The 13683-nt window shown below is 44.8% G+C and overlaps 1 protein-coding gene across 4 annotated transcripts in view; it reads right to left on the bottom strand.

Annotated features, from left to right (window-relative positions):
* Positions 1-953: 953 nt before the first annotated feature.
* The window catches only part of DOCK6 (dedicator of cytokinesis 6), a 100629-nt gene continuing 87899 nt past the window's right edge, over positions 954-13683 (bottom strand). For all 4 annotated transcript variants that reach the window (XM_081893625.1, XM_081893626.1, XM_081893627.1 and 1 more), the window contains 7 exons: positions 12591-12716; positions 10485-10574; positions 9507-9743; positions 7246-7389; positions 6842-6948; positions 3731-3898; positions 954-2518 (listed from right to left, as the gene is read on the bottom strand). In XM_081893625.1, the coding sequence (XP_081749751.1) occupies positions 2476-2518; positions 3731-3898; positions 6842-6948; positions 7246-7389; positions 9507-9743; positions 10485-10574; positions 12591-12716 (915 nt within the window). In that variant the 3' untranslated portion in view covers positions 954-2475. The remainder of the gene's footprint in view (positions 2519-3730; positions 3899-6841; positions 6949-7245; positions 7390-9506; positions 9744-10484; positions 10575-12590; positions 12717-13683) is intronic.

Below are 13683 nucleotides of genomic sequence, written 5' to 3'. Positions count from 1 at the left end.
AAATATAGCCACAGTCGGCACCTGGAAAATACAGACAGCCGAAGTTAAGTGTTTGCATTTGATAAATGTTTGGATTCAGAGCCATTGAGTTTTGTCAATGGCAGCAGAAAGGGTGTTTGCGGTGGTTAGAAAAACAAGTCTGTCAAAACAGAGAAGGAACAGGGATTAGGGGACAACAGCAGCCCTATCCCAAGGGTGTCCTAAAATTTCAAAACACAAAGCAAACTCTGCCCATATCCGTGGGTTCTTGCTAACAATGAGGACCTAAAACTTGACCAGTTCAAAAATGGAAAGTTGGGTTCTCTGGATTCACTAGGCTCTTGGATTAGTTCTTGTATTCTGAAGTTTATGGCACAACTGTAGCTAGTACAGATTCCTAGGTGACTTGAGTGTGAGCAAATGACACAACCCTATTCATTAATAAGAACAGAATCAGTCTCTTTGGATTTTGTTTAATGGCATTATAAATAAAATGTTTACAAACTTCTCCACCAAGGAGCAAAACATACAGAAATCAAATCTCAGCTGCCTACCATTGGACTGGCCATAGCACAAATGTAGCATTTACCATGTCCAGAATATCTGGCCTGGAGCAAGGTAACAGGAGTGGAATTCTGATCCAAAGAGAAGGATATTTCTTAAACATGACATTTTGAATCCGAACTGTTGCAGCTTTGGTTATAAGTAAGCAACTGAACTCCAGCACTTAGCTCCTTTTGTTAGGAAAGAGCACCAACCTTCATTTTTTATTTTTATTTTTTAAAAAGGGTATTTGGGTGGTTATGTGAAGGGGGTTACTGAGCAAGGGAGAGAAACAGTGGGAAGTTTCACCTGTTGGATTGGTCCAGTGCCTGTACGAATCTACGAAAACCAAAAAAGGAGAAACTTGGAACCGAATCAGCACCGCTTACACAAATCTGTTTGTTCTAGCTTGTTTTGCTTTCACCAAACTGAGCAAGGAAAAAAAAAAGTCCAACTCAAGGGATTCCATACAGAAATATCGTCTGGATTAATCCTATGTATTTGGATGAAATGCTCCACATTGCATTCAAGTAAATCTGGATTTACTCTCTCCAGTAGTAAAAACACAAGAGCATTTTGCCATTGCCCTCGATCCTCAAATCACGCCCTGTTAAAGAAAGCAGAATACACCCATTTCTCCCAAATACACTTCACTCTGCCACTATGGGCAGGGGCTAATCACTACTCCCCCAGGAGAAGGATGTTCATTCCTATAAGAGTGAGATCAAAGTCTAACCTCAACGTGAGCCTGCAGCGGTGATTTTCCTTCACTACCGCTTGCTTGGGAAGGTGGGGAGAGGCACTGACGAAGGTGAGGGATGCTCACAGTTCATTCATCCTCTTAACGAACAAATGCACACACAGCCCCTCCCCCTTGGCATTTTGGGGGCGGAAGGAGGGGAACAGAACTCCTCTGCTCACTCTAGAAGGCACTGCTGTGATCAAGTGTGCGTGCAAATACTAGCCCCTGCCTCGAAAAGGGTATAGCAAGAGGCATGTGAAATAGGGAAGGGTCTTTGGCCCGTGCTGCAAGTGAGGAAGCTGAGGGTCCCAGAAGGCAGTTGGCAGAAGGCCATCTCTTGGTTACCAGCTACATAAAAACCGACAGTCAGGATCTCCTGGGAAGGGGGTGGACGGAAGAGACGAGGAAGTATGGAGTCAGCCCAAGCACTGAGTGGACATATCAAGCTCTGAGTGCAAGAGGACTTGTTCACCTCCAAAGGTGAGGAAGTGAACCCAAGTGTCCTAGGTTTCAGCCCCCTAACTCAACCTCAGAGACCACTGCCTCTCTCTCCTCTCCCCACCCTCTCCAGTCAGGAATGGGAACAAGAACTTGGTCCTGTCATTCTTGTTGATTCATGAACAAATAGCTGGCAACTCTACGGGGTTGGTAGCCAAAAAGGGGAGTGTCAAAAACAGATCAGGAGAAAGGGAGAAACCTAAGTTTTGGGGCTGAGCCCAGCTGTCAAGACAGAAGACAACACAGAATCCACAGTGGGTGGGCCTCCAACTGCAACCATACCCAGAGTTTCAAATCTGGCTATTCTTTGTGGAAGTCAAAGGCCCATGAGAGCAAAAGCAAATCTTCAAGTTCATTAGGGAAGAGGATCTGCAGATGGTCTCACAGCTGGGGTGCTTCATCGAGAAAGCTGTGGACTGCAAGGCTTCCTGAGGGTGGGGCACAGCCCTGAGCTGCACAAATGTGGGAGCCAGATCACTCCCACCGCCAGCTCCCACAGAGATGTCTCCTTCCTCTTGAAGTGTCCGACTGGCCCACATCCTGGAATGACACGGGAGGGTACTCCAAGTCTCAGCGGTGGCCTCCCAGAACAGAGCAAGCAGCCTGTCTTCCTGCTTGGCGGCAACCCTGGGGGATGCAAGGCTCAGTAGTTCCCTCCCGCGAATGGTCCCTGCAGTTTTTCAGATGGTCCGTTCCAGCGGGGGCTTCCCTTTCTAGGCTTCAGTCTTCCGCAAACTCAGTCTGCTGAAGGAGTTTCTGGCAGAAGGAAACAAGCACAGCGCAAGACTCAGAAGAAGAAAAAGCATGTTCTGAAACTGGGGATTGGGAGGGAACGATAACAGCATGGCAAATGGCTTCATCCTGAAGGTTCAGGCAGATAAAAAGACAGTACACGTTTACTGTCCAAATCTAAGTCATCCTAAATGGATAAAAACCACACTAGTCAAGCCTGAAGAACAGCTTCCAAAAAACTGCCACCTTTTTAAAAGGTACAGAGCAAGCTGCCTATGCCAGCTCAAAAACCACTGGTCCGCTTAGTTCAGTATTGTCTAAACCACTGAAGAGTCAAAGCCCCAAGGTATTTACACCTTAGATTTGGAGTGGGGTGGGCAGGCAGGTGGTCCTCCAGATAAATGATGTTGGAATCTAACTCCCATGTCGAAACCAGCATAGCCAATGGCCAAGGATGACGTGAGCTGTAGTTCAGCAACTTCTATAGGCTTAATGGTTATAGCCACTGGTTAGCAAACCTGCTAGGCTGAAACTATGCACATGAAGGAAGTGTCTGCACCGGCTATGTGCCGCAGTGCAGTATACTTGGGGGATGGGGAACGGCCCTTCAGAACTGGTGTACAGGATTGTGGGGACCCCAGAGGTTTTTCCCACTGTGCTGGTGAGCAGATGGCCCTGGGCTCTGCCTTAAGAGGCTGGTTGGGGTGCCCTTCTGGCGCCTTCCAACTCTCTGACCAGGGGCTGAGAGCAAGGACCGGGACCAAAACTTCCTTTTCCTAACAAACAAACAAAAACGACATAAATGGGATAAAGGAATAAAACCAACATTTAGCAGAAATTACGGATAGACTTCCAGGTTCAGGAAGGAGCATGTCCTTTTAAAAAAATAAAAATGAAATGTATGGAGCTCATGCTGTAGTCTGTGTTTTCTTTCCAGACCTCCGGGCAAAAGCCCAACAGAAGCTTCCTGCCCTGGGAAGCGGAACAAGGGCTTAGGGAGATGCTTCCAGTTGATGGTGCCATGTCTGCAGAGAAACTCCAGTAGTCCCTTCTAGGCTTCTCATAAAGATCTTTGCTGAAGGGGGAAAGACAGAGGCCAAAAGGACGAGTAGGTGGCCAGTGGAATCCTGGCAGCTGTCACCACCAAAGTTGCCTGTGTGGTCTGATCGAAGCATCTTCGATCTGAGTCTCTGCTCACTGCCTTTTTCGGAATCTGCGCAACAAAGTTTACCTCACCTGTGTGCAGAATGGGGGGCCAGAGGGGTGTAGAGTTGAGGGATCTTGCGGTTGAGAAGCGGGTGCAGGGCTTCCTTGAGGCGCTGGTAATTCCTCTCCAGCTCTCGGAGAAACTCCCGCTGGTCTGGTCCAATCAGCGTCTTGTTCTTGCGAAGGGCGTCTTCACACCTAAAAAAAGAGGAGTTTGGATATGGATTTGATATCCCGCTTTATCACTACCCGAAGGAGTCTCAAAGCGGCGGCTAACATTCTCCTTTCCCTTCCTCCCCCACAACAAACACTCTGTGAGGTGAGTGGGGCTGAGAGACTTCAGAGATGTGTGACTAGCCCAAGGTCACCCAGCAGCTGCATGTGCAGGAGTGGAGACGCGAACCCGGTTCACCAGATTACGAGTCCACCACTCTTAACCACTACACCACATTGGCAGCGAGTAAGAGGTTCGTGGTGGAACCAGCTCAGGGCTGACTTTAAGGAGTTGTCACTCACTCCAGGCACAGACTCCAGGCATAAAGTGCTGAAAAGCAGACCATCTAAATTTCCTTAGTTTAAAGAGAAGCACAACCAGGAATTAGAACTGTCAATCCTCTGGACAGAGGGGAGCCAGGACCATTCAGCCTCCTCAGATGATTCTTAAGCTGCTATCCTATGCTCACCTACTTGAGAGTAAGTCCCTCTGAACTCAATGGAACTTGCCTGAGTAGATATGCAGACAATTGAACCATTAATAAACTATAAATAACATCTTCATGGTATTTTTAGGCATTCAGAGGCTTAAAAATTACAGGATATTCTCTGAAGGCACCACCTTCTTAAAAAAGAGTGGCCATTCTTATTACCAGGTATTAAACTGCTCTGGAAGTGGTTGCAGGGGGCAGAATATATGTTATCCGATTCAAGTAATGTTGAGTATGCTGGCAGTTAAAACACCCTCATTTTGTCAAGCTTCATGCTTTAAGGTGCTGGTGAAACCACCATATTGATTTCTACTGATGATGTGTTGTGGTTTTCTTGTTGGACTGACTGATTTTAATGTTTTTAAATGATTTTCTGGATTCTTGTATTTTGTTATTCTGCTAAGATGCCTTGGGGCATTTCAGGTGAAGGGCAGGATACTAGTCTAATGAGAAATATAATATAGGCAGCCGTCAGGTGCTTTCAGCACTCTCCCCCTGCATTTACAATTAAGGAAGAGGTAGCTTCATGAAAAATAATCCTACTTTCCCACCCCCCTCGCTCAACAAGAATTGCACCAAGATCATGCAGCTGGATGGCTCGGTTGGTTACAGGGCGATGCTGATAATGCCAAGGTTGCAGGTTTGATCCCCATAAGGGACAGCAGCATATTCCTGCATTGAAGGGGGTTAGACTAGATGATCCTCAGGGTCCCTGTCTGGGTCAAGTACAAAGATTTGCTGGAAAACAAAACTCCAAGGTGGTTGTCCCCAATGGAGGCAAAGGCTGTAAAAAAACTTAATATGGAGTCTAAATGGCCGAAATACTGGGAGATTTTGGAACAAGAAGGGGATAAATTGAAATTGCAGAGTTATGAGAAATTGAAAGATAAAGTGCGAGACTGGCTTCATTATTATCAAATAACGGAGATTTATAAGTTAGACAGGAAAATTGGTTTCCAGGTGGAAAAATCAAAATTGGAAACAGAACTGTTAGAACCCAAAACTAAGAATTTGTCAAAAATGTATAACTTGCTGTTGGAATGGAATACACAGGATGAAATAGTTAAATCAGCTATGATCAAGTGGGCACAAGATATTGGTCATAACATTATGTTTGAGGACTGGGAACGATTGTGGACCACCAGTATTAAATTTACGGCATGCAATGCCCTAAAAGAAAATATTATGAAAATGATTTATAGGTGGTACATGACTCCAGTCAAGCTTGCAAAAATTTACCACTTGCCTGATAATAAGTGTTGGAAATGTAAAGAGAATGAAGGTACATTCTTTCACCTTTGGTGGACATGCCCAAGGATTAAGGCTTTCTGGGAAATGATTTATAATGAAATGAAAAAGGTACTTAAATATACCTTTTTGAAGAAACCAGAGGCCCTTCTCCTGGGTATGGTTGGCCAATTGGTGTCAAAGAAGGATAGAACATTTTTTATGTATGCTACAACAGCAGCAAGAGTACTCATCGCAAAGTATTGGAAGACAGAAGATTTACCCACCGTGGAAGACTGGCAGATGAAGGTTATAGACTATATGGGCCGGCAGAAATGACCGGCAGAATCCGAGACCAGGGAAAAGAGACGGCGGAAGAAGATTGGAAGAAATTTAAGGACTATCTTAAGAAACATTGTAAGATTATTGAATGTTAGAACGATGTTGATTTAGAAATTAAGGGTTTTTTAGCTGTAATGATTATGTAATTAAGAAAAGAAAGATAAAAAGTTAAACAGAAATTAGGGGAAGGATTTGCTGAATTGATTTAATTAGAGATTGGAATACAGAAAGGGGAGGTATGAGGAGGTCGGGAAAGTAAGTTTTATGAATATAAGGGATTGAAATTATACTTTAGTTGTATGTGTTTTGTATGTATGTCTTTTTGCTTTTTCTGTTTTTTGTTTTTTCTATTTTATATAACTTTTTGAAAACTTTAATAAATATCTTTTTTTAAAAAAAATAGATGATCCTCAGGATCCCTTCCAACTCTATGATTCTGTGAATACTAGTGGGACTTGTCACAGATCAAAGTAGAGAACGAAACAGGAGCAAAGCCCCTTCCTTTTCAATCGCTGATGTGTGGGAATGGGATAGGAAGTAATTTTTAGCCTAGCCCTCCATTTTCAAAGCATTCAGCATAAATTTAGACATTCAATTCTCCTGGAAAGAAGGTAAGCTAAATTTCCAACAGAAACTTCGCATCCAACAAGATTCAAATTGCGACAGGAAGCTCTTGGCAGGGTGTTTAATTAAACACAGCAGGGTGCCAGACATCAGCAGCCACAACAAAACGTACTAATAAGCAACCTCAATTCTCCGAAAAGGCACTTGAAGCAGAGCAAGATTGAGTGGATATATCCATGTAAGGGCATTACAGGCGGAAAAGGATTTCAAGCTGCAGATTCAGGGCAGGTGTGCTGTGTAGTACCTCTTGGTGAAGTCCTTGAAGCAGAGCCTCAGCTTATTGTGGTGTCGGTAGAGCTTGGGGTCTTCGGGGATCTCAGCCAAAAATACCTGCGCCACCTCCAGAGGTCCCTGGAACACAAGGGGCTTGGGGTCAAGGAGAAGTCCTCCTACTGCCCTCCACATTGATTCTGACTCAGTAACTCACTCTTAGCTATCACAATGGCATCAAGGGTCTCCATCCTGTTTTCAGGCTCCCTTCCCCTACCCTCTACTTCCGTGTTAACCTGAACTCCTTACCCCCATCAGACCCAGGATTAATTTCTGTTCTCATCTGCTGACCCACAGTCTCAAGGGGTTTGCTACTTTGGCTGGAAGCTTCCCTTTCCCCCCAAATTGATCACTTATTCCCATTCCGTGGGCAACTACCTGGTTGACTATGGTGCCAACACATCCTTGCAGCACCATCTGCAACATCTTGGCATCAGGTGGATCTTGGTGGGTGGCAAAGGCCAGCTCCTGGGTCTTCTTCTGCATGTCCTCTATGGCCACCTCTATGGGAATGAGAATAATCTGGGGAGAAGAGACCAAACAACAGAAACACAGCTGAAGCGTCAGGAGATGGGCATGTGCCATTCATATAAAACCCCAAACAAGACATTCTGGGCCCAATCTAAATTCTGCATTAAAAAAAAAAAAGGCTCAGTTCTGCAAACTGCAAAAATTAAGCAAATTGAGTGTATATACTGTACAGTGGTACCTCGGGTTACATATGCTTCAGGTTACATACGCTTCAGGTTACAGACTCCGCTAACCCAGAAATAGTATCTCAGGTTAAGAACTTTGCTTCAGGATGAGAACAGAAATCGTGCTCCGACGGCACGGCAGCAGCAGGAGGCCCCATTAGCTAAAGTGATGCTTCAGGTTAAGAACAGTTTCAGGTTAAGAACAGACCTCCAGAACGAATGAAATACTTAACCCAAGGTACCACTGTACATGCAAGTCCCACCTAGCAAATGCAATACATTCCCAGGAAATTGAGCATTCACATAATAAGAGCATTATGGGAACTTTTCTAATCTGTGATCTCTCTACCCCTCCCTACCATGGCTTCTTCCTAAAATGGCTGCAGTCAACTAGCAAGAGAAAGACAAAGGAAAAACTGATTAGTCCAATCTCTCCTGATTTTGATTTGTCCAATTTTGCTCTCCATTGGCTCCCTCCATGCAGTGACAAACCTTGGGGTATCAAATTTCAGCAGTGCCCCGTGCGATGCCAAAATTCAGTGGCCCCACCTCCTCTTGCCTTCCATTCCACATCATAATTGTAGAACCCCTTGTGGCACCCCTGAACCCAGTGTGACTGAACTGGTCACGCTCTCCTAAATCCGCCTCTGCTCCATGGTTTCTGCCTGGAAATGGCAGGTGCCAACCAGGAAAGCATAAACGAGCAAGGCAGATGGCGAACTCCGGCTGTTCAGATATCTGAATCAGCCATGCACGTAGCGAGGTCTGGGCATGATTCATTGTGTTTCGATAAGTGAATTTTGCATAATGAGCAAGCAGATCGTGGGACTCGCATGCTTAGAAAGTTGAGGTCATTTTAATCTGTTTTATATTTTAACTCTTGTATGCTTTAAAGTATAGTTACGATTTCTTCTTTATTTCACTGTTTTATCTTTGGTAAACTGCTTTAAGGTTGTTGTTGTCTTAGTAATATAATCTTTATTAAGAGTAACATGAAACATTATGAACAACAAATAATGGTATTGGTCACCAGAAACAAAAGACAGTCATAATATTTGTATGGCAGAAAATAATAGCAGCGTGTTAAGTTAAAGAACTATGCTTTGAGGTTTGTCTGTTTGTTTTACTATCAAGTGGTGAATAAATTCCATGAAATATAAACAAACAAGTAAGTAACTAAGCAAGCAAGCAAGCATGGCTTCACTTTTATAATTTATTCTGCAATGTTTATTATTTATTATGAGTTTTGTCAGTCTCACAAGGGGAGTAGGGAGAGACATTTTAGCAGAAATGCTGGATCCCACCCCACTGGAAAACATGTCAAAGTTTTTCTGGTTTCTGAGATTGCGGAATGCATTGCTCACAAGCTCAGGGACTCAAAATGTGCTTTTGGTTTTTTTTTTTTTTAAGATTCTTGCTTAGCTGAATTTTTTCACTACTGTCAGGGAACTGCCATCAGCTCAGAGGCGAGAGGTGGAAGGGCAGTTGTGTTATAGGGAACCTCCGAAGATCTTGTGAAGCAGTTCCAGTGGGGAGGAGGTGCAGAGACCAGGAGATGCTAGGGAGAACCTCAACACGGAGCCTGAGCAAAGTGGAGGGGAGAGAAGTACCCCTTTGCCAGCGCCCAGTCTGCACAGTAGGTTTCGGCGCAGAGAGGGGAGGAGAAGGATGGGGGTCACACGGCTGTTATGCTGGGGGAGGTACACGGACTGGCTACTCCCAGATTCTGCTAGCGACTAATCCAGACATGAACTTGCGACGCTCTGCACTGTGAATAGTTTGCACTAATAATAAAGCTGGAAAAGACAGGTTGGAGTCCTGCCTGTTTGCTCTCGAGCAACCACACCACCACCTGACAACTACACTTTTTATTTCTGAGAAATGTAGCCCCCGCAGCCCCGTTCCCCATTCTCATATGCCTCCACCCCCCCCACCCCAGAGTACCTCCTCCTTGTGGATGACATTGATGCGGGTCTTGATGTAGGGGAAAGCGTGGGAGGTGGTGAGCAGAGTCTTGCGCTTGAACTGCTCGTGCAGGTCGCCGTGCGCTCGCCCGTCCAGCGTGAAGGGAGTACAGAACATGAAAGTGCGCAGGTTGTAGTTCTTGTCAAAGTACGTGACACGATCCTTCAGCTCATACGTGTCGAAGAATGGCTCCACGTAAGTCAACTGGATGTATGCCTGCGGCAAGGAAGACAACAAGGCAGCAGGGGCAGTCAGTAGAAAGCTGGGGCAGCATCACCTCATTCTCCTCTGCCACACAAGGGGTCTGCTTGTCCTGACTGTCATCTAAGCTACCAAACACACTGGGTGGGGCCAACGGACTATGGCAGAAAGCATCCCTTGGTGCTGCAAAGGCTGGACTGCAGGTCCATGTCTCTGGTACTGCAGCAGTGGCAGTCCCCACAACGTTTTAAGAAGGGCAACATTTTTACAGACTGTGCTTATAATGGCTGCAGTCAGAGTGAAGCTCTCAGTAGTCTGCTGGTGGCCACGACTATCTGGAACTTCATTCTGGATGCAACAACGGCAGGAATTGCAGATGAAAATGACCTTAGCAGTCTGCGGGAATAAAATGCCTTTACCTGCTGCCAAAACTATTGCTATGGCATGGGTCACGCCATAATTTCAGCTTCCTATGAACAAGCCAAGGGTTATGGAAGTAGTGGGGAAATAAGAGCCTGTTTTAATTGTGATATACGGGGCTGGGAGAAGGAAGGTGGCCATTTAGCCTAGAAGGAATAGCATGCATCAAATCTTGTAGAGATCTCTTTTCTTGCTGAACATGAGACACAATCCCAGACCACATGGGCCAGAAGTCCCCCTCCTCCCTTTAGTTATTCCAGCCCAACAAAATTTGCAGACTAGTCCCTGGCTTGCTAATGCATGGCACTCCCAACACATGATAAAGAGCAAAACTACCTTGTTAGGATCCAGCTTGGCTTTGTCCACAGGGTTGGAACCTTTGATGATTTCTACCATTTCATGCCCAAAGCGCTCAGTGTAAAACTCCTGCAAAGGGGAAAGGATACAGGGGAATTCTTCAGAGCATGAGAAAAGGGACAGAGATGAACATTCGGGCTTCTCCAGCCACTGAGACCAAGGAAAATTCCTCGCAGCTATCACGGAGAGGCTTATTCTGTGCTTGCTTCTGAAGGGCAAACCAGAATTACCGTATTTTTCGCTCTATAAGACGTTGCAGACCATAAGATGCACGTAGTTTTTGGAGAAGGAAAACAAGAAAAAAAATATTCTGAATCCCAGAAGCCAGAACAGCAAGAGGGATCGCTGAATAGTAATCCCTCTTGCTGTTCTGGCTTCTGGAATAGCTGCGCAGCCTGCATTCACTCCATAAGATGCACACACATTTCCCCTTACTTTTTAGGAGGGAAGTGTGTCTTATAGAGCGAAAAATACAGTATGTGTGTTTTATTAAACGTGCACTAGCCAATTTGGGTATAAAGAAGGGGTAGGTAGGTGTCCTTTTTCCTATCAAAGCGAGTGCATGGCAGAAAGCCCACCTCTTTCCCTTCCCAGCTCAGACACAAGCTGGGGGTGAGAAATAACTTAAAACATCTGAGTGTGGCAAGCAAGGCTTTCAGTTTCCATACCACATCCCAATGCTCAGTTTGATATACAAAGGAGACCCTACCACAACTATGCTTTTGTCAAATAGGGAAGGATGCCTTTAAGAGACATATGCTCTTCTTGGTCCTCAGAGTAAATGGTGGGAAAAGCCCCGAGGACACGACGATCTGCATGGACAGGTGCCATGAATCAGCCCTGAGAAAGCAGGCAGCAGCCTCCATCAGAGCTGACTCCAAAGCCTCTTCCCTTTGGCTCTGCTTGGACTACAGCTGAGCGGCACCTTTGCCAAAAGCCACAGCTGCCGTGGTTAAAGCGAGGGAGCATTTGGGAAGAGGGATTGTGAAGGGAAGGGGTTGCGCGTGTGTAGGAGTGAGTGTGAGTCTTGCTTGTTGTAAGTCACAGCTTCCTCCCTCCTTCAATACTGCTTTAGCCAAGTTAATTGCTGTACCATCTTGGCAAGACAAGGAGAAGAGACAGGTTGAATCCATGCAAATACAGGGGTCAAACATTAGCAGAACATCCCACCCCAACTAATTGTAAACTCTTGCAGGTAGTTGAGAGTAAAGGCTATTATTTCACATATGATGGAATCCCCACATGGAAATGTAACTGAGCTGAGTGCATCTTTCCTTCTATCTTCCTTGGCTCCCCTGGCTTTCATTGCCTCCCTCAGTGTCTAATCTGAGTGCCTCTGGGCAGCAGAATCTATCTTTTTTGCTTGTTATCGTGTAGACCACCATGTACTCTGATGATGTCATCTAAACAACAACTTGTGGGTTCCCTGCACGTAGAATATGTGAGCTGCATACATGTGCTTGAAAGCCAAGCCTAGCAGCATCTTCTCAGCACATTTATGCCAGGTATTTTTGACCTGTCCATCTCCTACATCGTCCCCACTTCCCCCAAGGAAAATGTTGCATTACGTCTCTATTAGCCTTTTGGTGCCTGTTATTATGATGATTATTTTATTATTAGGCTGTCTGTCAGTATGCGTTTTACCATGTTTTTGTTATGTTTTTTATAATTGATGTTATGTGCAATGTATTTTCAATGTTGTACACCACCCTGGGACGTTTTCATAAAGGGTGGTATATAAACTGAATAATAAATAATGATAATAAATAAAAATATTGATGAAGACATTCCTCTTTCAACAAGTCTTCCAAAATCTTTATCCTTGTTGGACTCTGTCCCGGATACAAATTGCTTTTGTGACTGTGTTTTAGACTGCTTTTATATTTATTGTTGTTGTTGTTGTTTTTATAAAACAACAATATGTGATTTATTTTTAAAAAAGTGTTTTTATATAAAACTGTTGTATATGTAAATTGCTTAGGGATGCTTCATGAGAAGCACTTCAATGACGACATGAATGACCAAACCGACTCTCAACCTTCATGCTTGATCCGTACCTCTTTTCAATGATGTTTTAACTCTTACCTCAAGCCGGTGAGAGATCTCAGCCAGCTTGGTGATGGAGGGTTCCTTGTAAACAAACTCTTGTTCATCCAAATCCCCAAACTTGCAGCCATAAAAACCAACTCGGAAATATGTTCCAAACATTCTCTTAAGTGATCTGCATGGTAAGAGTTAAGATAACCGAGACGCAAATCAGGCAGATAACTTGAATGCTGACTCTAAAGCCCCAGTAAGCATGGCTTACTAAATCAACCACCAAAATACCTGCCCTATTCCCAACCACTTCTCTCCCTGGAGGCTTCCATATGCAATATGGGTGAATCTGGTGCTTGAGATCCAGGAGGCCTATATTCATGTTCCCACTGTCATTGAGTCCATAAAGAACCAACTCAATCACCACTGGGTTCACAATGTACTTTAGTGATCTTTGCCTGGGGTTAAATCACAAAATCTGCACCAGTGACCCCACCTGAAATACAGTTGCTACAGTTCTAGAATCTCCCCTGAAGCCTCCACCTCAATTCCTGTACAGTGGTACCTCGGGTTACAGAGGCTTCAGGTTACAGACTCTGCTAACCCAGAACTAGTACCTTGGGTTAAGAATTTTGCTTCAGGATGAGAACAGAAATCATGCTCCGAAGGCACGGCAGCAGTGGGAGACCCCATTAGCTAAAGTGGTGCTTCAGGTTAAGAACAGTTTCAGGTTAAGAACGGACCTCCGGAGCTAATTAAGCACTTAACCCGAGGTACCACTGTAAGGTGAAAGTAGTTCTCCTTAATACACACACAAATGAACCAGACCACTGCTCCCCAAGACAAAATTTCAAGAAGTGCACTCCAACTTACCAAATCAGGCCAGCAGGACCGCAAGCAGATGGCAAAGTTGAAAGAGAAGCAAAATAAGAAAAAAGAAGTTAGAAAGAGTACGACAGCTACTGGAACACAGCAACTGTCAAAAGGGGGCGGGTAAGTGGAGGGCAGTTGGACTGTTTCCATTATTATTATTATTTTGTTCTACAAAGTTCAAAATACCACCTCATCCCTAACAGCTGCTGCAATCACTACGACTGTGTGCAGAAAATTCTTTCCAGAGATCTCTCAGTTGCACTGCAGA

The sequence above is a fragment of the Podarcis melisellensis genome (genome assembly GCF_964234715.1).
Source record: "Podarcis melisellensis genome assembly, chromosome: 17".
NCBI lineage: Eukaryota > Metazoa > Chordata > Lepidosauria > Squamata > Lacertidae > Podarcis > Podarcis melisellensis.
The sequence above is the reverse complement of the archived record's forward strand: the minus strand, read 5'-3'. Positions and strand labels throughout refer to the sequence as shown.